This window comes from Chiloscyllium plagiosum, chromosome 5 (genome assembly GCF_004010195.1).
Source record: "Chiloscyllium plagiosum isolate BGI_BamShark_2017 chromosome 5, ASM401019v2, whole genome shotgun sequence".
NCBI lineage: Eukaryota > Metazoa > Chordata > Chondrichthyes > Orectolobiformes > Hemiscylliidae > Chiloscyllium > Chiloscyllium plagiosum.
The window spans coordinates 97,243,855-97,267,065 of record NC_057714.1 but is presented as its reverse complement, the minus strand read 5'-3'; the positions used below and the strand labels follow the sequence as shown (position 1 = coordinate 97,267,065).

Sequence of the window (23,211 nt, the reverse complement as noted above, 5' to 3'; positions counted from 1 at the left end):
GTAAGAGGTTAAGATCTGGACTGCACTGTCTGACAGTGTGCTGGCAGCTGAATCAGTTGTGGCTTTTGAGAGGGAATTTGCCAAGCACTGGATGAGGAAAGAAAAGAATCTGAGATACAAACGGGACAGGATAGGCATGTAGAACTAACTGAATTACTGTTGCAGACAGATGGCATGCAGATAACCAAATAAACTCCTTCTCCACTGAAACCACTCTCTGTTTCTGTGAATTGAGGATATGAAGGAGAAATAACAACCTACATATTCACTTTCACAGGGACTTAAATGTTGTGAGAAAAATGACCTGAGTAACTTTGCTGGAGCCTTACAGAATAAATTCTAACATTGGCAGAAGGACCCTATGGGGGCAACTGACCAAATGTTTGCAAAAATAGCTCCTATTTAAGAAGCATTTTGAGAGATGAGAGAGCAACAGAGAAGCATGTGAGTATAATCAGTGGAGGAAAGTGAAGGAGATGCTGGTACGATAGGGGTGGGAAATGCCAGGTTGGGTGAGTGAAGAATATAGAAAAATACTTCAGAATCAGTGCCAATAGGCCAGATCACTTAGTGTAGAAATATTGAAGTTCATGGGATATTGACTTTCTGATCCGCTCTTGGACACGGTTGTCCTCCGTATAATAGGGTGCACTAATAAATGAGTACTGATTGCTGCTGTAGCACAAAAAGCATGCATTGCTGGATCACTAAATATCTTTACCTTGCCATAAAGTTTGGTCCACTGGGTATAAAGTGCACGTTTGCAGAGTCTGGACGAGTGACCCAAGTCTCCCTTTCCAGTTGTGGCATTAATGACCTCCAGGTCAGAGTCACCCAATGTCCAGTTTACACTGAAGCTTGGAGACTTCCCCTGCTGACGAAATCCAGTGCTACTGATGCCTGCAGAGAAATGAAAGCAAGTGAAATTAGAACAGAAGCAAAGGCCTCCGTGGTGAACCGACACAGGAAAGAGGTGCAGAGCCTTTCTCCTGGTAAGAAAATGTTAAAAATCTTTGTAGAAAGGATCATTGTGAAGTATGTGTACTCCCCAAACACACATTTTCTCTCACACATTATTTCAGAATGTCAGTGATTTTTATCATTTACCGAAGTTAAAAGGTATAAAAGGATGAGCTGTTGACTGGTCTCTCTTGATGTAAGAGTCATAGAGATGTACAGCATGGAAACAGACCCTTTGGTCCAACCTGTCCATGCCGACCAGATATCCCAACCCAATCTAGTCCCACCTGCCAGCACCCGGGCAATACCCCTCTAAACCCTTCCTATTGATATACCCATCCGGATGCCTTTTAAATGTTGTAATTGTACCAGCCTCCACCACTTCCTCTGGCAGCTCATTCCATACACGTATCATCCTCTGCGTGAAAGAGTTGCCCCTTAGGTCTCTTTTATATCTTTCCCCTCTCACCCTAAACCTATATCCTCTAGTTTTGCACTTCCCCCACCCCAGGGAAAAGACTTTATCTATTTATCCTATCCACGCCCCTCATGATTTTATAAACCTCTATAAGGTCACCCCCTCAGCCTCCGATGCTGCAGCCTATTCAATGATATAGCTCAAATCCTCCAATCCCGGCAACATCTTTGTAAATCTTTTTTGAACCCTTTCAAGTTTCACAATATCTTCCCAATTGGAAGGAAACCAGAATTGCACGCAATATTCCAACAGTGGCCTAATCAATGTCCTGTACAGCTGCAACATAACCTCCCAACTCCTGTACTCGATACTCTGACCAATAAAGGAAAACATACCAAATACCTTCTTCACTATCCTATCTACCTGCGACTCCACTTTCAAGGAGCTATGAATCCGCACTCCAAGGTCTCTTTGTTCAGCAACACTCCCGAGGACCTTACCCTTAAGTATATAAGTCCTGTTAAGATTTGCTTTCCCAAAATGCAGCACCTCACATTTTAGATTAGATTAGATTACTTACAATGTGGAAACATGCCCTTCGGCCCAACAAGTCCACGCTGACCCACCAAAGCGCAACCCACCCAAACCCATTCCCCTGCACCTAGCGATACGGGCAATTTAGCATGGCCAATTTACCTAACCTGCACAAAATGCAGACCTCACATTTTAGATTAGATTAGATTAGATTACTTACAGTGTGGAAACATGCCCTTCGGCCCAGCAAGTCCACGCTGACCCACCAAAGCGCAACCCACCCAAACCCATTCCCCTTCACCTAGCACTATGGGCAATTTAGCATGGCCAATTCACTTAACCTGCACATTTTTGGACTGTGGGAGGAAACTGGAGGAAACCCACGCAGACATGGGGAGAATGGGCAAACTCCACTCAGACAGTCGCCTGAGGCGGGAAATGAACCCAGGTCTCTGGCGCTGCGAGGCAGCAGTGCTAACCACTATGCCACCGTGCTGCCCATCTGCCACTTCTCAGCACATAGGCCCATCTGATCAAGATCCCATTGTAATCTGAGGTAACCTTCTTCGCTGTCCACTACACCTCCAATTTTGGTGTCATCAGCAAACTTACTAACTATACCTCTTATGCTCACATCCAAATCACTTATATAAATGATGAAAAGTAGAGGACCCAGCACCGATCCTTGTGGCACTCCACTGGTCACAGGCGTCCAGTCTGAAAAACCTGTCTGTTGACCTCCTCAGTATATGCATGGATTTTCCTAGGAAATACTGGAGATAGATGATGTTACAAATTGAAAAGAGAGTTATGGGCTGTGCGTGAACTATGTGTTAACAGAGCAGTTTGACAATCCTTGGATCACAGCGACCACTGGAACGTGCAACCCAAACCAGCTTCTCATGAGCCTCACTCATGTTATAATTTGTTTGGAAACATTTTACTAGAGTGAATGCATCTTGAAGGAATGCAGTTGGCCTTTTAAAACATTGAGAAAGGCAAATATCACTTAAAAAGGATTCTAACGAGGAGAGATCTCTCAGTCGCTCTTAACTCTTCCTTTCACTGGTGCTGCTGGAACATTCAGTGGTTTTTCAGTTCAATTTGTGATGTAGAATATAACTTGAGATTACATCTTGAATGATTTGTAATTAAAATCAATGGGATGACTAAAAAGTGTTTAACTGTGCAAAGAGAAATTCAGTGTATTGTTGGCACCCGTCTGGCTTCGAGTCAGAAAACTCAGAATTAGTTTTTCATGGCCTCTTTTAACCCCAGAAATGTGACTTTAGCCCTCCATTGCAGATGCCACCTCCAAATGTTGCCCTGATCAGCTGCTTTCATTTCTGCACGCATCTGATCTCCATTCCCTCGATCTGCTGCATCTCCCGTTTACAGTAGCCTGTCACATCAGTCCTACCATATTTGAGTGCAAGTTCTGTTAAAATGATATGAATATGAAAAGTTGGACTGGAAGAAGGCATTGAACCTTATTATTCTTTAAACAAGAATGTTGGCATATTTCAATGTCTCTGCTAGTTACTGGAGAAAAATAAGGCTTGAAATAAAATTCAGTTTCTAATCTAGACGTATTCTATTTAGGGACTGGCAAACAATGAGGAGGAAGTGGGAGCACGCTGCCCACCTCCACATCATGCCCACTTTAACTTAGCTTTCTGGTCCCAGCCATACTTTGGTCTTGGCTTTAACTCCCTCCATTCATTCAGGGGTAAGGAGAGTGAGGCATATGATGACTGACAATGGGAAGGTGATGGTTCTGAATAAAGGCAGAAGTTATATTTGCCCTCTAGGCCAATTCTGCATTATGAAACAACAGAGGAGAATAGAGTAGAGTTTGATGTGATCCATCACAATTTGATGATAGACGGCTAAATTCCATGTAAACTATTACAAATTCCTGATTTCTCTCTGTTCATGTACGTCTCTTTTTCTCTTTGTTTCCTCTACCACGTTGGTGACCTGCAGAATGTCAGTGATTTTAATCATTACCGAGGTTAAAAGGCATAAAAAAATTGTCTAGCCTCTCTTGAGGTTGACCTTCTCAGTATATAAATAGACGATGCTGAATGCATGAAATGGATTTTCCCAGGAAATAGTGGAGATAGACTTTGTTGCAAATTGAAAAGAGAGTTTGGCAATATTTTAATGGAAGACTAGATGGAAGAGTAATAGGATATAATGTGGCTTTTCTTAAGCTATGAGATCAGCTGGACGAACTACAATGTTGTTTTCTGATGTTGTTATCTCTGTGTTCACATAATTCATCAACCACAGAAATGCGTGGTTCTCAACACAGATTTTCCATTGTTACTCTCCTCTATTCTGACCATTGTGTCCTCACTGTTCACTGGAGTAGTACCAGATGATTGGAGGGTGGCAAATGTTATTCCCTTGTTCAAGAAAGGGAATAGACTTGACCCTGAGAATCATACAACAATCAGTCTTATATCAGTGGTGGGCAAATTATTGGAGAGGATTCTGTGTGACAGGATTTACGATCAGTTGAAAAGCATAGTTTGATTAGAAATAGTCAGCATGGCTTTGTGAGTGGCAGGTCGTGCCTGACAAGCCTTGTGGAATTGTTTGGGGATGTGACAAAACATACAGATGAAAGTAGAGCAGTGGATGTGGTGTGCATGGATTTTAGCAAAGCGTTTGATAAGGTTCCCAAAGGTAGGCTCGTTCAGAAAGTAAGGAGGCATGGGATTCAGGGAAATTTGGCTGTCTAGATACAGAATTGGTTGGCCCTTCGAAGATAGAGCATGGTAGCTGATGGAAAGTATTCAACCTGGAGCTCGGTGACCAGAGGTGTTCCACAGGGACCTTTTCTGCGACCTCTGCTCTTTGTGATTTTTATAAATGACTCAGATGAGGAAGTGGAAGGATGGGTTAGTAAGTTTGCTGATGACATAAATTTGGTGGAGCTCTGGATAGTGTGGATGGCTGTTGTAGGTTGCAATGGAATATTGATAGGATGCAGAGCTGGGCTGAGAACTGGCAGATGGAGTTCAACCTAGAAAAGTGTGAAGCAATTCATTTTGGAAGGTTGAATTTGAATGCAGATTACCGGGTTAAAGGCAGGATTCTTGACAGTGTGGAGGAACAGAGGGATCTTGGAGTCTATGTCCATAGATCCCTCAAAGTTGTCATCCAAGTTGATAGGATCGTTAAGAAGGCTTATGGTGCACTGGTTTTCATTAGCAGGGGGATTTAGTTTAAGAGTTGTGAGCTCTATAAAACTTTGGTTAGACCACACTTGGAATATTGCCTTCAGTTTTGGTTGCCTCATTATAGGAAGGATGCGGAAGCTTTAAAGTGGGTGCAGAGGAGATTTACCAGGATGCTGCCTGGACTGGAGGGCATGTCTTATGGACAGAGTTGACAGAGCTAAGAAGGATAAAAGATGACTAGATAGAGGTGTAAAAGATGATGAGAGGCACAGATAAAGTGGATAGCCAGAGATTTACTTTCCCTCAGGGTAGAAATGGCTATCACGAGGGGACATAATTTTAAGATGATTGGAGGAAGGTTTAGGGAAAATGTTCTTTACGCAGAGAGTGGTCCAGGATGCTGCCTGGACTGGAGGGCATGTCTTATGGACAGAGGTTGACAAGAGCTAAGAAGGATAAAAGGTGACTAGATAGAGGTGTAAAAGATGATGAGAGGCACAGATAAAATGGATAGCCAGAGATTTACTTTCCCTCAGGGTAGAAATGGCTATCACGAGGGGGCATAATTTTAAGATGATTGGAGGAAGGTTTAGGGAAAATGTCAGAGGTAGGTTCTTTACGCAGAGAGTGGTGGGTGCGTGGAATGCACTGTCAGTGGTGGTAGTAGAGTCAGATACATGAGGGACATTTAAATGACACATGGAGAGGCACATAGACGATAGTAAAATGTAGGATATGTAGTTTAGTTTGATTTTAGAATAGAAAAAAAGGTAGGCACAACATTGAAGGCCGAAGGGCCTGCACTGTGCTGTACTGTTCTATGTTCTATTCATTTCCCTGGAGAATGGTGGACCTCTGGGAAAGGCTTGTACAATTGAATTCCTTGAAACTCAATCTGCTTTTGGTGAGGGCACACCTCAGCTCTTGTAAATGGTAGACACTGTAGGTGACCCATGGCATGAGTAATCCATTTGATTGTCTCGTTAAGTAAGGGAGGAATCCTCAGATTTGGAAAAAAAATCTATTTTTTCCATTTTCTGGGGAGATGATATGGTCCGGTTTGGGGGATCAGGGCCGGGGTGTGTGGAAAGTGTATGCATTGTGCTAAACAAGGAATGCCAATTGTTTGGGACATGCTGTATATATCTGGGGATCATTACGGGTCAGTCAATATTCCTATGCTCATTCTTGTAAGCCACCCAGTGCTACTGTGCATCAGGAGCAGGCCAGGAGAGGAGCTGTCAAACCTTTGTTGCTGTCAGACCAGAGTCGATCGTGAAGATAATATGTTAGTTGCAGCTGATGGGGAAGGAGCCAAGTGCACAATTTAAATGTAAAATGCACATTAGCTCGTCAAAACTGTAAAAAAATGCCAGGTAAGTGGCTTCTTGAATGGTTTTGGTAGAGACTGACTCTGAGGAATTACTGAGGCTGACAGTGAGACTAAGCTGAATTAACATGACTGTAAGTTTTAATAAAAGGCTTGGGTAATGACTGATGTTAATTCAGCTCCTTCATCCTGTCAAATTGTCAGAATCAGTTATTCCTCCCAGTTTAGTATCAAAGAGCACTCTTCAAAACCCATGGCGTTGTCACGAAGGGGAAAAAGAAATCAAAAGGAAATCAGTCAAAAAGAGAGAAGTTTTAACCATCTTTTTGTAAAAAAAAAATCAAAGATCACTCTTTAAACTCTGCCTTCTAAAAAATAAATCAAGTAAGGATCCACTCCTTTGTGGTTAATCTTAAGTCTCCAAAGCTGGAGGGTTTTGATTTAGGTGGGAATAAAGTCATACAGCATGGGAACAGACCCTTCAGTGCAACTAGTTCACATCAACCATGTTCCCAAATTGAACTAGTCCCACTTGCCCATATCCCTCCAAACCTTTCCTATTCATGTACTTATCCAAATGTTCTTTAAATGTTGCAACCGTACCTGCGTCCTCCACTTCCTCTGGAAGTTCATTCCACACACGAGCCATTCTGTGTAAAAAACGTTGCCCCTAATTGTCCTTTTTAAAATTCTCTCCTCTCACTTTAAAAATTTGCCCCCTCATTTTGAACTCCCCCACCCTAGAGATTAAAAAAAAAGATAAAAATTCAGAAACCTAAAGCCAAACAACCTAGAACCCACCCTCCTCGGATTGTAACATGCAAATGTCATTAAAAATGATCATGACATTATTGGATTCTGATAGAAACCTCACTGACTCACTGACACACTTTAGGGAAGGAAACCCATCCTCTTGTTTGGCTCATGCTACATTCTTGGTTGACTCTTGACTGCTCTTTAGAACATAGAAAAGTACAGCACAGAACAGGCCCTTTGGCCCACAATGTCGTGCCCAGGTTTAATCCTAATGTAAAATATAATAACTTAACCTATGCACCCTCAACTTACTGCTATCCATGTGCATGCCCAGCAGTCGCTTAAATGTCCCCAACCACCACCACTGGCAACACATTCCATGCGTTAATGCCTTTGTAAACCATTCTGTGGTACTCAGGGTAATTAGGAATTGGGAATAAATGCTGACAAGATTAGGTGATATATTTTTTTTAATTTCAATATATACCTTATTCATAGAAATAAATTAGGTGATATATTTAAAAACTGGACAGGCTTCCTATGCTATATCAGATTCTGCTGACAGGGTATGCTATTTCCCTTTGTGTCGACTTGTTCTATTTTGATGGCAGTGACTGCCAACATAACTGTGTTGCAATGACAAGTCACCTGTCTCTATTCAGAGATTATCATGATGCTGAATGCTGGGAAACACAGTGTCAAGCTTTGTTAGAATTAAATATTTCAAAGGGTTCTGACAAAATTTGCTGTTAATAAAACACACAAAAGGAAACAGATTAAAATGAAAGCCTGTTTTATGAAATTAACATACTCAGTAACCATTCAACAATCCTGTCGTTTCACTGGTTCACCACAACATTAAGAAACCATGTGCCTAATATTTCCAAATTGTGTTCTTTACCCAAGTACCAATGCTTCATTAAATTGGCTTCTGTCTAAGTAAGCAATTATCTCTAAAATGCAAATTAAACTTAAATTAAGAAGTTAATGACTGACATTTTAAAAATAATAGAAAAAAATTATGCCGTTCAGCAACAGTGCGCACGATCTGGCAGCTAAAAGCATAAAAGTGAAATTCTAAATTTCAGCCTTGTGTTTATTTTACTTTTAACACAGAGTTTCCAGAGTTTAGTTATACAGGTGCACAATCCTTTATCCGAAATGCTCGGGACCAGCTGGTTCAGAATTTTTCGGATTTCAGAATAAGAGACAGTTTGATGGTGAAATTTTTAAAAATCTTACCAGAGGAGCAGACTCACTGAGTAAAACAGGCCTTGAGACAGAATTGAGGCCTGCCATGCTGGGCCATGCCTCCCCCCTCCCTCCATCGCATCTGAGTGACACGCATTGAGTGGGTGTTGACTTGGGTTAACTGTTTGCACGCCAAACAACCTTGTTAATGAGAAAAATACTTCACAAGAAAACCTTCGGACTTTGGAGCTTTTCAGATTTCAAGATTTCGGATAAAGGGTTGTCTACCTGTATAATAGTCATTATCTACCTGTATGCAGTGTTAATTCCTCAGGTGGATAAAAATTGCCAAGTTATTACATCTCACACAGAGAAAAGTCAGTAGAGGGTATGGTAACTTGGTGCAATTTATGCAGTTGAGTTCCTTTATTCTAAGTTTTGAATTGGAGGTTGACTTGAATTTGCCACTGTTGGATGACTTACTTCAGTTCTCAGTTAAGTTGCTGGCCAGAAATATGTACAAATGTAAGAAGGTGTCTCCTGTCTAGGTTTCGAGTTGTGCTTCAGAGCACACCATGAGGGATGTGGATGAGGTCTTCGGGACCAAGGAACTTTAAGAACTGGGAGAGATTGAGAATAAAAATAGAACTCTTACTCTGTGCTTCAACTTATATTGCAAAATCAGGGAACATGTTAGATAATCAAACTGATTATTAATTTAAGGAATATGCAACATCTGAAAGAGAACAACTTTAGATGACAAGAATGCAAGTAAGTGTGTGAAAATTAATCTCCAGGTCAAGTTCTTCAATATTGAGGGAAAGAGAAAGAATTGGCTATGTTACCAAACAGAATCAATACACAAGTTAGAATTTCATTTTTATGCTTTTAGCTGCCAGACTGTGCACACTGTTGCTGAAGAGCATTTTTTTCTATTATCTTTAATATGTCAGTCATTACCATGAAGATTTGATTATGATAAAATATGAATGCAAGGACATTTAACTGACTTGACAACTCTGTCATTTACCAGCATGGGTCCTGTGAATGGAGGGAAGGAGTTACATTCTGGAAGTTTGGAAATCCTGTTTTCCATGCACGCTGTAGAGTTTTAATGACACAGGACACCCATCCTGCGACTAGTCTGATTGACAAGGCAGATTCCCCTCTGAGCAATGATATTCCAGAAGAGGTTGCTGCTGGGATAGTGATAGTGTCAGGGTGGGGAAGGGTTGTTGTGGGCAGCCACTAATTCCCATGGAGATCCAATCCCTGAGGTGCCAGATTTCTCATCTCCTTGGGGCCATCCAATTCCTCATCCTTGAGTATTCCTATGATGGGCTGGAAGCTGGGAAAGCTTAGTGGGCTAGTACCACGACATGACAATTTTATATGAAAAGGGAATAACATGTCATGTTTCGTAGTGGCAGAAACAATTCAGAACAATGGTTTTAAAATGTCTTTCCATTCTAAATTTGGGTGAACATTGAGCGACAATAAGGTCAATTCACATTTGTTCAATAAACTATGCAGTTGCATGAGGTCAGTAGAACCTATAAATATATGGCACTTGGTTAGAACAGCTCCAAATACATTGCACTTGCAGATAATATCTATCTGGCATCTATTCTTAAATTAAAATTACAGGGGTAGTGTTTCTACTCTATTGTTTTAAGATGTCCCTAAAGCTGCTGGCAAGCTTTAAAAAATGAGCATCATCTGAAAAGCCTCTGCAAACAAGTGCACAAGTTTAAACCTTGTATCTTCAAACCAGGCTATGGCTGGTGTAAGGGCTGAAAAATGTGTTGCTGGAAAAGCGCAGCAGGTCAGGCAACATCCAAGGAGCAGGAGAATCAAAGTTTCGGGCATAAGCCCTTCTTCAGCTCCTTTGATGCTGCCTGACCTGCTGCGCTTTTCCAGCAACACATTTTTCAGCTCTGGTCTCCAGCACCTGCAGTCCTCACTTTCTCCTTATGGCTGGTGTAAGTGGACAGCACCAAAACCAGGTGAATTAATGTCTTGAACCAGTCCAAAACATTGCAGAACACATGAACTGACACGTCTTTAGATGGTATTCATGCTAAAGCAAAATATTGTGGCGGCTGAACATTGGAAACAAACACAGGAAATGCTGGAGAAACTCAGCATCTGCAGGGAGAAAAAGAGAGTTATGATTTTAAGTCTGGTTCGAGTTTTTCAGAACTGAAGTTATGGAGTCATACAGCACAGAAGCAGACCCTTGTGTCCAATTTTGTCCATGCCGACCAGGTTTCCACAACTGAACTAGTCCCATTTTCTTGCACTTGGCCCATATGCCTTGAAACCTTCACTATCCATATATCAGTTTAAATGTCTTTTAAATGTTGTTACTGTACTCACTTCTACCACTTCCTCTGACAATTTGTCCCATACACGCACCACCCTCTATGTGCAAAGGTCATTCCTCAGTTCCCTTTTAAATCTTCCCCCTCTCACCCTAAACCTAAACCCTTGAGATTTTGACTCCCCTACCTTGGGCAATAGGCCTTAGCTATTCAGCTTATCCATGCTCCTCATGATTTTATAAACTTCTACATGATCGCCTTTAGCCTCCTATGCCCCAGGGAAAAGTTTCCCAGACTATCCAGCCTCTCTTTATAACTTAAACCTCCAGTCTCAGTTACATCTTGTAACTCTTTTTTGCACTCTTTCCAAGTTTAGTTATATCCTTCCTATAGTAGGGCAACAGGAATTGAATGCACCTCTCCAAACGAGGCCTTCCAGCCACAACATCATATCCCAAATCCAATACTCAGTGCTCTGACATATGAAGACAAGTGTGCCTTCTTCGCCACCCTGATTACGTGTGAAGCCACTTTCAAAGAACTATATACCTACATTGCTAGGTCTCTCTGTTCGACAACAGTCCTTAAAGCCCTATTATTAATTGTGTAAGTGCTGCCCTGGTTTGTCTTACCAAAATGCAACGCCTCATATTTATCAGGATGGAACTCTACCCGCCATTCTTTGGCTCATTCTTCAGTTGTGAAGTAAATGTTAATTTTGTTTCTCTCACGGCAGATGTTGCCAGACCTGCTGAGTTTCTCCAGTATATTCTGTGTTTGTTTTAGATGCAATTCATTTAGGTTTATAATACCTCAATCCTTAATATTCCCTGATTCCATATGGGTTATACTGATCTAACACAGTGCAAACACAGCTCATAGAGTCATTGAGATGTACAGCACGGAAACAAACCTTCGGTCCAACTTGTCCTTGCCAACCAGATATCCTAACCTAATCTAGATCCATTTGCCAGCATTTGGCCCATATCCCTCCAAACCCCTCTTATTCAGATACTCATCCAGATGCCTTTTAAATGTTGTAATTATACCACTTCCTCTGACATGCACCATCCCCTGCAAGAGTTGCCTATCAGGTTCCTTTTAAATCTTCCCCCTTTTATCTTAAACCTATGCACTCTAGTTTTAGACTCTCCTATCATGGGGAAAAGACCTTAACTATTTACCCTATCATGGGGAAAAGACTTTGTCTATTTACCCTGTCAATGCCCTCCACGATTTTATAAACCTCTATATGGTCACTCCTCAACCTCTGACGCGCTAGGGAAAATAGCCCCAGTTTATTCAACCTCTCCCTATAGCTCAAACCGTCCAACCCTGGCAACATCCTTGTAAATCTTTTCTGAACCCTTTCAAGTTTCACAACATCCTTCTTATAGCAGGGAGACCAGAATTGCACACAGTATTCTCCTTAATCTTTATTTCGTTGGATGCCTAGATTTTTTTTAAAGGAGGACAAAATCAATGCACAGAGAGGCTGCACATCACAGGCTGCAACAAGGCCAGACAGTCACTAACTGTTATAAGACTGATAACATACCACTGAGGAGGGGCTGGTTGTATCGATAAGGTGGTGGCAGGTGAACAACATCCTCCAGCCGCTGGCACAACGCACGGGAAAGATGACCAACACGGTGCGTGCTTCCCAACACAATGCTTTGCAGGTAGATTGGTTCAATGAAATGGCTCAGGAGAGATCCTTGAGCACCCAGAATATTCCACCTGAAATATGGGAAAGGTTCAGGAGTTAGCAAAAATAAAATGCGCTGGTTAAGAAGTCTCATGCTGAATCATTTCACTGCATCAGGTTGTGTTTGTTCTATACAGGAGTCTAGCTAAACCAGATTGCTCCCAGCTGAGCACTTTTCATTTGAACTTGTAGTTAATTTGGCGTAACCAGCTTCTCGTTTGCTAATTGCGCTACACTGCAATTAAGTGTTGAATGGGCAGTTTGGCTAATGACAATTTAGTACAGATGGCTTGTACACACGTGTCTGATAAATTTGTGACCTGCATTTATATTTAAGGGACAAACAAAGGAGTAGTAAGATTATGAATGTTTTGGTGTTAATGTAGTGGGGTCACAAGTCAGAAATTTAGATATGTAGTCAGAATTCATTATTATTATCAACTACCATTCTCCCTCTTACCAAATTGTGAGTCATGACAATATAAAAACATTGATAATAACAGGAGTGAAGCCATTTGGCCCTTTGAGACTGAACAGTCATTCAATATAACATTGACTAATCCAGCTGAACTCCATTTTTCTGCCCACTCCCTAAATTCCTCCATACCCTTAGTGCTCAAAAAACTACTAAGCTCTGTCTTGAATATTCCTTACAACTGAGTGTAAATAGCACTGAAGATTCACAACCCTTTGAGTGAGAAAGCTTCTAATCTTAGCTCTAAATATTTCATTGCTCATCTTGAGTCAAGGGTGTGAATGTCAGTTCCCAGGTTAGGGGGAAACTCCCTCTGATTTGCAGGTTTTTGGTTGTGAGGAGGTGTAGCAGGTATGGGATGGATTAGGGCACACTGCTCCTATGTGAAGACCACATGGCCTGTTGATTACCACCTCAGTCTATCCTGCTCCACTCTCCTCCACTCCACCCTGGATCACCCTATTTCATTCTCTTCCACTCTATCTCTGGATATCCCTGCAACTCCAAGGACTGCAGTGGTTCAGGGAGGCAACTCACCACCATCTCCTCCAAGGCAGTTATGGATGGTCAATAAATGCTGCTCTTATGCCTTGAATGAGGAAAATAAAATATTTGTTTGGGATGGGGAGATGGGTGCTCAGCGAAGGTATAAGAAACTGAAGATCTGACATCCTGAGAGTGAACAACAACCAAATTATTGGAAAAGGATTTACAACTGGTAGATTCATAATGCTATGGGGAAACGTTCTATACTGTCAAATGCAAGTAAGGGTTAAATACCGTAACCTAATTTTACAACTCAAACCTCATGAAATTGAAGCAAATGTAAAGCTCCTTTGTCTTTCTTGTCAAATCTGATCTATGTTCATATCTGAGCATTGTAATCGACTCCGCTGAGGCTAATAAACACTTGAGAGAGAGTTAAAAATCACACAACACCAGGTTATAGTCCAACAGGTTTAATTGGAAGCACACAAGCTTTCAGAGCGACGCTCCTTCATCAGGTGGTAGTGGAGGGCTCAATCCTAACACACAGAATTTATAGCAAAAATTTACAATGTGGTGATGCCCCAACCCAGACAGACACACACACACAGACAGACAAAGACCCACATAGCAGATGAATGCATGCAGTGTTTGAGCAGAGTACAATGTAACCCTACAAGTACAAATTCACCCCACAAAATATATGTGTGCATGTGGGTCTTTGTCTGTGTGTGTGTGTGTGTGTGTGTCTGTCTGTCTGGGTTGGGGCATTACCACACTGTAAATGTTTGCTATAAATTCTGTGTGTTAGGATTGAGCCCTCCACGACCACTTGATGAAGGAGCAGCGCTCCAAAAGCTAGTGTTCTTCCAATTAAACCTGTTGGACTATAACCTGGTGTTGTGTGATTTTTAACTATGTACACCCCAGTCCAACACTGGCATCTCCAAATCATGACTTGAGAGAGAGAGAGAGAGAGAGAGAGACAGGTATACAGGTCAACTGTAAATCCACATGCCATGGGCAACAGCTTTACTGTTACATCTATTGTGGAGATACAGTCACTCTCTTTGATCTACCTCCTAGTAACACAACCACTATTGAATTAAAGAATATTAAACAATGATTCACCAAGTCTCCTTTGTCAGTATCTTGTAGATGGAAGTTTTGGTGAATCCTTGAAGGACATTTGTGACAAGTTGTGTTTGGTTTTCATATTTTTGAAATTTTAATCTGAATAAACTGTGCAGTGTTCCTGTGCTCCTTAATTGATCCTATGTGCAGTGATCTCATACAATGGAAAAGCTGATTAGATCACTTCAGTGGGCAGGTAGAAATCAACCAGACTGGTGTAAGCCTGGTGTGACATGCAGGAGTTGCAAAGACACGAATCCCTCTCTGCAGGATATTATCAAACCATTTAGTTTCTTCTGACAATCTGACAGCTTTTTGATTTTGTTTTGTTGTTGATGCTACCTTTTAGTTTCCAGATGTTTTTAAATAGCCAACAAGGACACTTTCAAAGATAACGTTAATGCTGATTTAGCTCCACAGATGCTGCTAAACCTGCTGAGTTTTTCCAGCAATTTCTGTTTTAATTTCTGATTTCCAGGCTTAAGGATACTTTCAGTCCGCCCTGTAGGTAAATAATATTTTTAAATCAATCTGTTTGGACATGTGGTAGGTATGTCGTGAACCCAGACCTTCTGCTCCAGAGGTGGGGACAATACCAGTACCTCACAAAATCTTTCCATCCTCCTGTATCGATAATTATTTTTTGTGTGGTAATTGTAGAAGGTAGTTTCCTAATCAACTTGGCCAGACATGTTATAATGCACCTTCAGAGCAGGCAGGACTTGAATTACAGATCTTTTCCTACAAAGCAAGGGTTAACACCACTGTGCCATAAGACTCCTTAAACAAGACTTCCAGTAGGACTTCATGAGTCTGGTGTAATTTGAACATGCAACCTTTTAATCTGAAATCTGACACATTCCTGTTGCCTCTATGGCTGTAAGCAAAGGTGAGTACCCGAATAAAGACCACTGCCTGAAAATAATTACCAATATTCAGTAGTGCCCAAATCTCTGTACCAGGAAGCCAGGGTTTGAATCCCATCTGATCCAGGACTATGTCACAACATCTCTGAACGGGGTTGATGAGGAAACTATACAATTAACACATTGCACCATTATGCCTATTATGGTACAATTCTATCTTTCTCTTTACACACACCTAAACATTACTTAATGGCAGTAAATAAGGCTAGAATTAGTGGCCACCATCACAAACAGTAAAAATTGATACTGTACTCTAAATGAGTACATATATGCATAAATTTCATTTTCTTTTTAATTGAGTGCTAATATCATTATTGTTAATAATGCAGATAGGCTATGACAATAGATGATTAACATCTTTTGGTAAAACTATTGTAATATCACTGGAATCATTTACAATATTTTTGTTAAGCTACCAAGTGCAATTAATGTGTAAATTTAGTAATGTTGAGTAACATGGGTTATTAATTTATAATAAACATTCGTTATGACACATTTACAAATGTATTCCTCTCAATTGCTGTGAAATTACATTTAATTTCAGCACTCCGACAATAGTTCATATATTTTGTTTAAATATAGTTTTATATTCCTCGTGGGAAAAATAATATGCATACATTAAGCCAAGCCCTTGTGAAAAAAAGCAACCTGCCCTTTTACAGTATCTTTCACATAACACATGGTCCCATAAAGAATTACATTTATATAAGATTAGATTAGATTACTTACAGTGTGGAAACAGGCCCTTCGGCCCAACAAGTTCACACTGACCCTCCGAAGAACAACCCACCCAGACCCATTCCCCGACATTTACCCCTTCACCTAACACTATGGGCAATTTAACATGGCCAATTCACCTACCTGCACATTTTTGGACTGTGGGAGGAAACTGGAGCACCCAGAGGAAACCCACGCAAACACTGGGAGAATGTGCAAACTCCACACAGATAGTTGCCTGAGCCGGGAATTGAACCTGGGTCCCTGGCACTGTGAGGCAGCAGTGCTAACCACTGAGCCACAGCCAATGAAGTACCTTTGAATTGTAGACACAAGGCAGTTGGTGTGCAGGAAACTGCAATGCATTAATGATGTGAAGTGATGGATGAATATTGGTAAACACAAAAGTGGATCTTCAATATTCACGAAGGGAGCGGATAGGGTTGGGCTTAATGTCTCATTTCTGGCAGTGAAGCATGCGGTCAGCCCTACACTGGAATATCCCCGAGATTGAGACTCGAATCCACAACCTTGTGACTTTAAAAAGTCATGATTTCTAGCAGTTGAACCATGACTGAAATCACAGGACAAATTACAATGGGACTCAGGGAATGGGGGAAGCTGCAAATGAACAAAGAAATGTTGAGAGTTTCTTCTCCAGCCTTGCTCACAACCAATGTAAACACTGGATGCTTTTACTTACTGTAGCTAAAGTTTATTAGAAATGAAAATCTTTATAAATGATGTAAATAGTTTCATGTTTATATTCGGATTGTAATATTTTGGGAGGTAAACACAAACAGCATATTTACATTGCATATACTTTATCATAGAGGAAGCAGTATGGATTTATTATATTCTAGTTTAAAGCAGTGCTTACAGGGTCACTTATTTATTTCAGTGCCTTCGATTTAATGGATATCTCAGTACATTTAAGGAAACTGATCACTTAGTGTGTTGAACAGAAATGGTCTGTGAAATAGTTGAAAGATCCGTCCAGCTTTACGAAGCAAATTTGGGCTGGAAGCAGGAAACCATGTCCCAGTTTCCCCTCTGTCTCTCCAGCCTGTGCCCACCTGGATGAGCAGGTGGCTCATTTCGTAGCCTTCACTGAGAACCCTATAACCTGCCCTCTGACAGTGACACGGCAGGGGCCCTTGTATTATTTTATTTTTTGCCCGTGGTTTCCCTCCTGTTGACAGTGCACCTGGCGACAGCAAAGGCCAGAATACAGCAAAGTGAGGAGATAAAAAATCTGCTGTGCAGCCTGCCTCTGACTTTGATTCAAAGATTGCGCAAGCTAAGTAATTAGAAGGCCGTTAAAATTATCGTTTCAGCAGACGGCTGAAATGAAGTGGTTTCTGATTTCCCTCCTAATGCCTGCCTGAAAACCTGCTGTGACAAAGTGCTGCTTCTTGAGTACTTAATGCTTCTAATGAATTTCTGCCTTTTACGCAAAAGCAGATGCTGAAAGTTACATCACTCTATCACGACTTAAAAGTTAATTTTGTCTCTGTGGATATTGTTATATTCTGCCACAAAACTTAAATCTAGATTTAGGAAATGAAGCAGTAATTGCTGGAAAAGCTCAACAGGTCTGGCAGCATCTGTGGAGAGAAATCAAAGTTAATGTTTTGCATCCAGTAACCCATCCTTAGAACCTATGGTATCTAGAAAAAGGTTTTATGCGGAAGGTAGGGTAGGGGAGGAGGAATGGAGCAAATGATATTATATACAACTCATTGTTAGCCACTAATAATCCCCATTAGTAGCTATTCATTCTCCTAGGCTGATCGTTATCCAGTTCTTTGACCAGGCAAAACTGGGTACTGCAGATGCTGGAGATTAGAGTGAAGATTAGAGTGGTGCTGGAAAAGCACAGCAGGTCAGGCAGCATCCGAGGAGCATGATGAAGGGCTTTTGCCCGAAACATCGATTTTCCTGTTCCTCGGATACAGGAACTCTAATCTTGACCCCAGTTCTTTGATCGTCCAATTGTCCTACGCTCTCTCTGGGCCCTATAACCACCGATTGTTTACTCCTGGGAAGGTACGTCCAGTTGGAAGGAGGCAGCACTGATGTAGTGGGCTCCTTCAGAATCTGGACCAGCAAGTTGCAGGTCACAGTGACCCTGAAGTGGATGCCAGTGGGAACATCGTCCAGCCACTCACAGCTTCATGATCAGAGAGAGCCAAGGCTACCTAACCTATGAGGGGCAGCCCAAAATGTATTGAACTCTATGGGACATCAGCGTACACGGCAGTGGACTGCAAAGTGACCATCTGCAGGAGGCGCAAATGGGAGGGCCGCCTGACTAAGGACTGCAAACAGTTCAAGAGCTGCAACCAGTGTAGGAAAGCAGATCACCTGTACAAGGCCTGTCCAGGATGGCAGGGTACCACACCTGCTCAAATGGCCAGAAGGTGCCAGTGCAGAGCGACAGCAATGGACCCAATCTTCACCTCTACAGACAGAGTCAATGGAGTAGGAGGAGGAAACGGAAGAGGCAGGGGAGTGGATATCAGTGAGGAACAACCACAAAGGGAAAATGCGTCAGCTCCACGGCAAATTGGAAAGAGGCATGATGGCTATACGGGCAGCTCCTCTGACAATGACGACATGTGGAGGAATGGCCACCAACAGACAAAGAGGCACAGCACCATGGGGGAGAAGGAGAGGAGCACCCCTCCAACCCAGAAACTCCGGATGGTGTGAGAGGTTCGGTGAAACCCAACCTCCAGCCATTGGGAACCAAGGGGAAAGCAACACACCACAGCTACAGGCAACCAGGAGCAGCAACACCCCAAATAAGGAGCAGAGCACGACAGCCCCTCTGTCAAACTCAGACCCAGACCTTGCTGGTTTCCTCTTGCCCTGATGGTACTGGATCACAGCACTGCCCCCAGGGAGGAATAGGATGGCTACTGCAGCGCAGAGAGTGTCCAACAGTTCGCCCACCCCACGGGGATGCTGGGACTTTCCCAGTGACAAGACTGTAGATGAATGAACATTGGGTTTATGGGTAAGTATAAACTCTCAAAATGGGTTTTAAAATTGCCAGCATTAATGTGTGTGGTGTTAAATCTACCACGCAATCTGTTTCCACGTGGACTGTCTGTTTCTGCAGGAGTGTGGAATACCACAGCTCAGCAGCTACAGAAGATAGTCAAGCTAATGGGTCCATAAACCTTTGAGTTGCTGCAGTGTTGGGGGTGGGGCGGAATCAGTCTCCATTTTTATGGCCTGGGGATTCTGCTGCGAGGAGGCAACTTCGCCATCTCTGAGATTAAGGAGGGAGTGAGTGGGTGACTCCTTGTAGCAAACATTATGTATGGAAACACTGCCATGAATCTTATTAACATGTACACCCCTGTGGTAAAGAGTGAGTGGCTGGCCATCCTGTAGCAGATCCCACTGCTGGCAAAGTCCAGGCCCGTCATTCTGATTGGAGAATTCAACTATATCATCGATGCTGATGGGCGATCCAGACGCCATGTCCAGATTCCTGATGGGAATGGTTAATCTTGCCAAGTTGCACGATGATTTCAGCATCCCTGCAGACAGAGCAGAGCGTAGATATGCCTGGCCATAGCCACCTAGGTCTACCTACTCAAAAATAGATTTCTTGTTTGGGTCTTGAGCATTCTTAGTCAGATCCACTGACGTCAAGCTAGTGTTCTCTGATCACTGCCCCCTTTTGCCTGACTGTCACCAACAGGATGACCAGTGGGCCTGCAAGGGAACGTGGAAGCTGAATGTGCAACTGTTGACCCCAGAAAACATTGAGGATCTCAAAAGGGATGACACAGGTTGGAGATACATGAAACTCCTCTTTGAGTCTCCAGTGGACTGGTGGGATATAGTCAAGGGGAATGTGAAGAAATTCTTCATCCTCAAAGGTGTTCAGAAGGCAGGAGAGAGAGGGAACTGTCAAAACTCCAGGCAAGCCTGCAGAACCCACTCTGGTGCAGACGATGGGGTCTCGCTATTTGCCTCTGAAGCCTCCAAGATAATCTTCCAGTCCAGAATCTGCATCGTGTAGCACGATGAGATGTGCTCACATTTCTTTTTCCAGAAGGTGCACAGGGGAGCTCTGTATTCAGCAGCCTGAAGGCAGAAGATGGCTTGGTTGCGTAATCTCTTTCTGACATACTGACGAGTTGTATTCAGCTCTTTGGGACTTGATTGGCCAGGACCTACTGTAGGTGTATGACAGTATGCTTCTGTCAGGTAGCATGTGTGAATCCATGAGGAGAGGTATCAACACTCTCATCCACAAGGGGGAGAGGCAGGAAATTAGAAATTGGTGACCCTTTCACCGCTGAATGTAGACTATAAAATCCTGTCAGCTCTGCTCTGGGGTCGGTGATTCACCCAGACCAAATCTGTGCTGTACCAGGCTGGACGATCTCTGAGAGCCTTGCACTCTTCATGGATATGATTGTCTATGTGCAGGACTGGAGGGTGGATCCTGCTTCATCAGCCTGGACCAGGAGAAGGCCTTCGACAGGATATTGCACCTTACATCAGGGATGTGCTCTCCAAAATGGGCTTCGGAGAGGGAATCTGTAATTGGATCTGACAGCACTACACCAACATCATTAGTGCAGTCTCAATGAATGGATGGGAATCAGAAAGGTTCCAAAAGGTGGTGGTGAGAAGGGCACCATCTGTGAGATCCTTCATGTATGCCCGATCAATCTGTGCCACCACACGCTGCCCTTGAAGCAGTGGGGTAAGAGACTGTCACATATCTCTTTCTAGAAAGTGCCTTAGCAAAGGAAGTCTGGAGGAAGATGCAATGGTTTTTGTTGAGTTTCGTCCCAGGCAGCTCCATTCAGTGACTGGGCCCTCCTAGTGCCTCAGATGTATGTAAATATAGTCTTATACATGTAAGAAATGCCTTGGGTTTGTTTGTTTTCCATATATAAAGACTGTACAAAATCAAATTGCTCTAGTGACTATGGATGTATATAAAGATTTTTTGATGAATAAAGTATATTTTTGAAATAAAACAAAGGGTGGTGGTTTAACCTGAGGGTCATCATGCCTCAGGTGAAGGGAGAAGCCGAGAAGGAGAGACCTTCATAGTAATCTCAGCTGATGTCAGTCACGCTGTTGATATCAGTCTGCCTGCGTTAGCCTGGCCGGCTGAGCTGATGAACCCACTGCACACGGTAACTGAAAAGCTCCGGTCCATGCTGACAATTCCATCCATGAAATGATAATGAAAGTCCCACCATTATCACACTTTCAACAGAGTGAGCCACAACACCAGAGGCTGATGTTCGTCTCTGAGCAAGAGGTTCACAGTATGGGTGCTGTAACAATCTCCAAAGCTCCATTGCTGCCATGCACACTAATGAGTTCCCAAAGCATATTAAATCAGTGGCTAAACATTATGTACCTAATTTTTTACATCATTGTTCTTTTCATTAATTAACGTTTCTCCATCGTTAGTGCAATTATTGCAGTTGCCTTGCCACTGTACACCTCCTTCCATGATTAATAAGTAGTCATTATATTTAGCTTTCTGAATCAGTCAATTAACAGAGAATACTTTGTGATAATTACAGACTGTTAAAGGCAATGTTCTGTACCTGGAGAGCAATCTGCTTTTCTGGAACCGGCGACACATATCGCCATAAAAAAAGTTCCTTCAATAATTTCCAGAAACAGAAACAATTCTTTCCTCTATATTAACTCACCAGCAGAATCAACACTGTGAATTAAAGCCATCTTTTAATATCATGCGAGAAAAAGCAGCCATCTGGGATAAATGATTAAGGGAAGATGATCTCTGTTGGTGTGGGTCGTTAAGGTAACCTATTCATCTACATAAATTCGAGGCTGAAAGCGCAAATAACATTGCAGATGATATTCATACGAAAACAATGAGTCCATTTTGTTACCTCCAGGAAACATTAGCTGCTCTCTGTCAACATAATTTGCATAATTGTACTTAATCCATGATATAGTTTTATTTAATCCCAAACCAGTGTAATATGGCCAATAGCAAACAAACCAAACCTTTACTGGGTGAAAAGTTGCCATTCAGTTAATATGCACTGTTTTACATTGCTCAAGCACTTTCTCCTTTAGCAATGCTGCAGTCTTTCAGGCCTTAGACAAAATGGTCCAACATATCTTACAGCAGGGCAATGAATGGCTCAAGTTCTTGCTATTGCCGAATAATCCTGACTCCATTTTGTGCAGCAAACTGCTGGGTATGAGAGGCAGAAGCATTCTGCCTCTCTCTCCAGGGCATCTGTGCCCTGAGTAGAAAGATAATAGTCATAACAGCCAATGCTGTTGGAGGTAGTATATTGGCGTGGTTATAGAATTGGCTCACAGGCAGGAAACAGTGAATGGGAGTAAGGGGTTCTTTTACAGATTGTAACATTAGATTAGATTTAGATTAGATTACTGACAGTGTGGAAACAGGCCCTTCGGCCCAACATGTCCACACCGACCCTCCAAAGAGCAACGCACCCAGAGTGGTCTAAGTCTCTGAGAGGATGCATGTGTGAGTATGGGAGTGTGTGTGTCTGTAAGGGTGTGTGTGAGTGTCTGTGTGCGTGTCTGTGTATACGTGTGTCTGTGTGTATAGGAGTGTGTGTGTGTGTGTCTGTGTGTGTAGGAGTGTCTGTGTGTGTGTGTATAGTGCAATGGTGGTCACTTGTAATGTGACATAAACCCAAGGTCCCGGTTGAGGCCCTCCCTATGGGTACCGAACATAGCTATCAGCCTCTGCTCGGCCACTTTTCACTGCTGCCTGTCCCAAAGTCCGCCTTGGAGGATGGTCACCCGAAGGTCCGAGGTTGAATGTCCTGGACCACTGAAGTGTTCCCCAATTGGGAGGGAATCCTGGACCGCTGAAGGGTTCCCCAACTGGGAGGGAACTTCCCTCCCAGTTTTTTTTAGATTAGATTACTTACAGTGTGGAAACAGGCCCTTCGGCCCAACAAGTCCACACCGACCCGCCGAAGCGCAACCCACCCATACCCCTACATTTACCCCTTACCTAACACTACGGGCAATTTAGCATGGCCAATTCACCT

The 23,211-nt window shown here is 42.5% G+C and overlaps 1 protein-coding gene across 2 annotated transcripts in view; it reads right to left on the bottom strand.

The window, feature by feature from the left end:
* The window catches only part of adarb2 (adenosine deaminase RNA specific B2 (inactive)), a 736,380-nt gene that overhangs the window by 21,660 nt on the left and 691,509 nt on the right, over positions 1 to 23,211 (bottom strand). For both annotated transcript variants that reach the window (XM_043690659.1, XM_043690662.1), the window contains 2 exons: positions 12,263 to 12,444; positions 722 to 900 (listed from right to left, as the gene is read on the bottom strand). In XM_043690659.1, the coding sequence (XP_043546594.1) occupies positions 722 to 900; positions 12,263 to 12,444 (361 nt within the window). The remainder of the gene's footprint in view (positions 1 to 721; positions 901 to 12,262; positions 12,445 to 23,211) is intronic.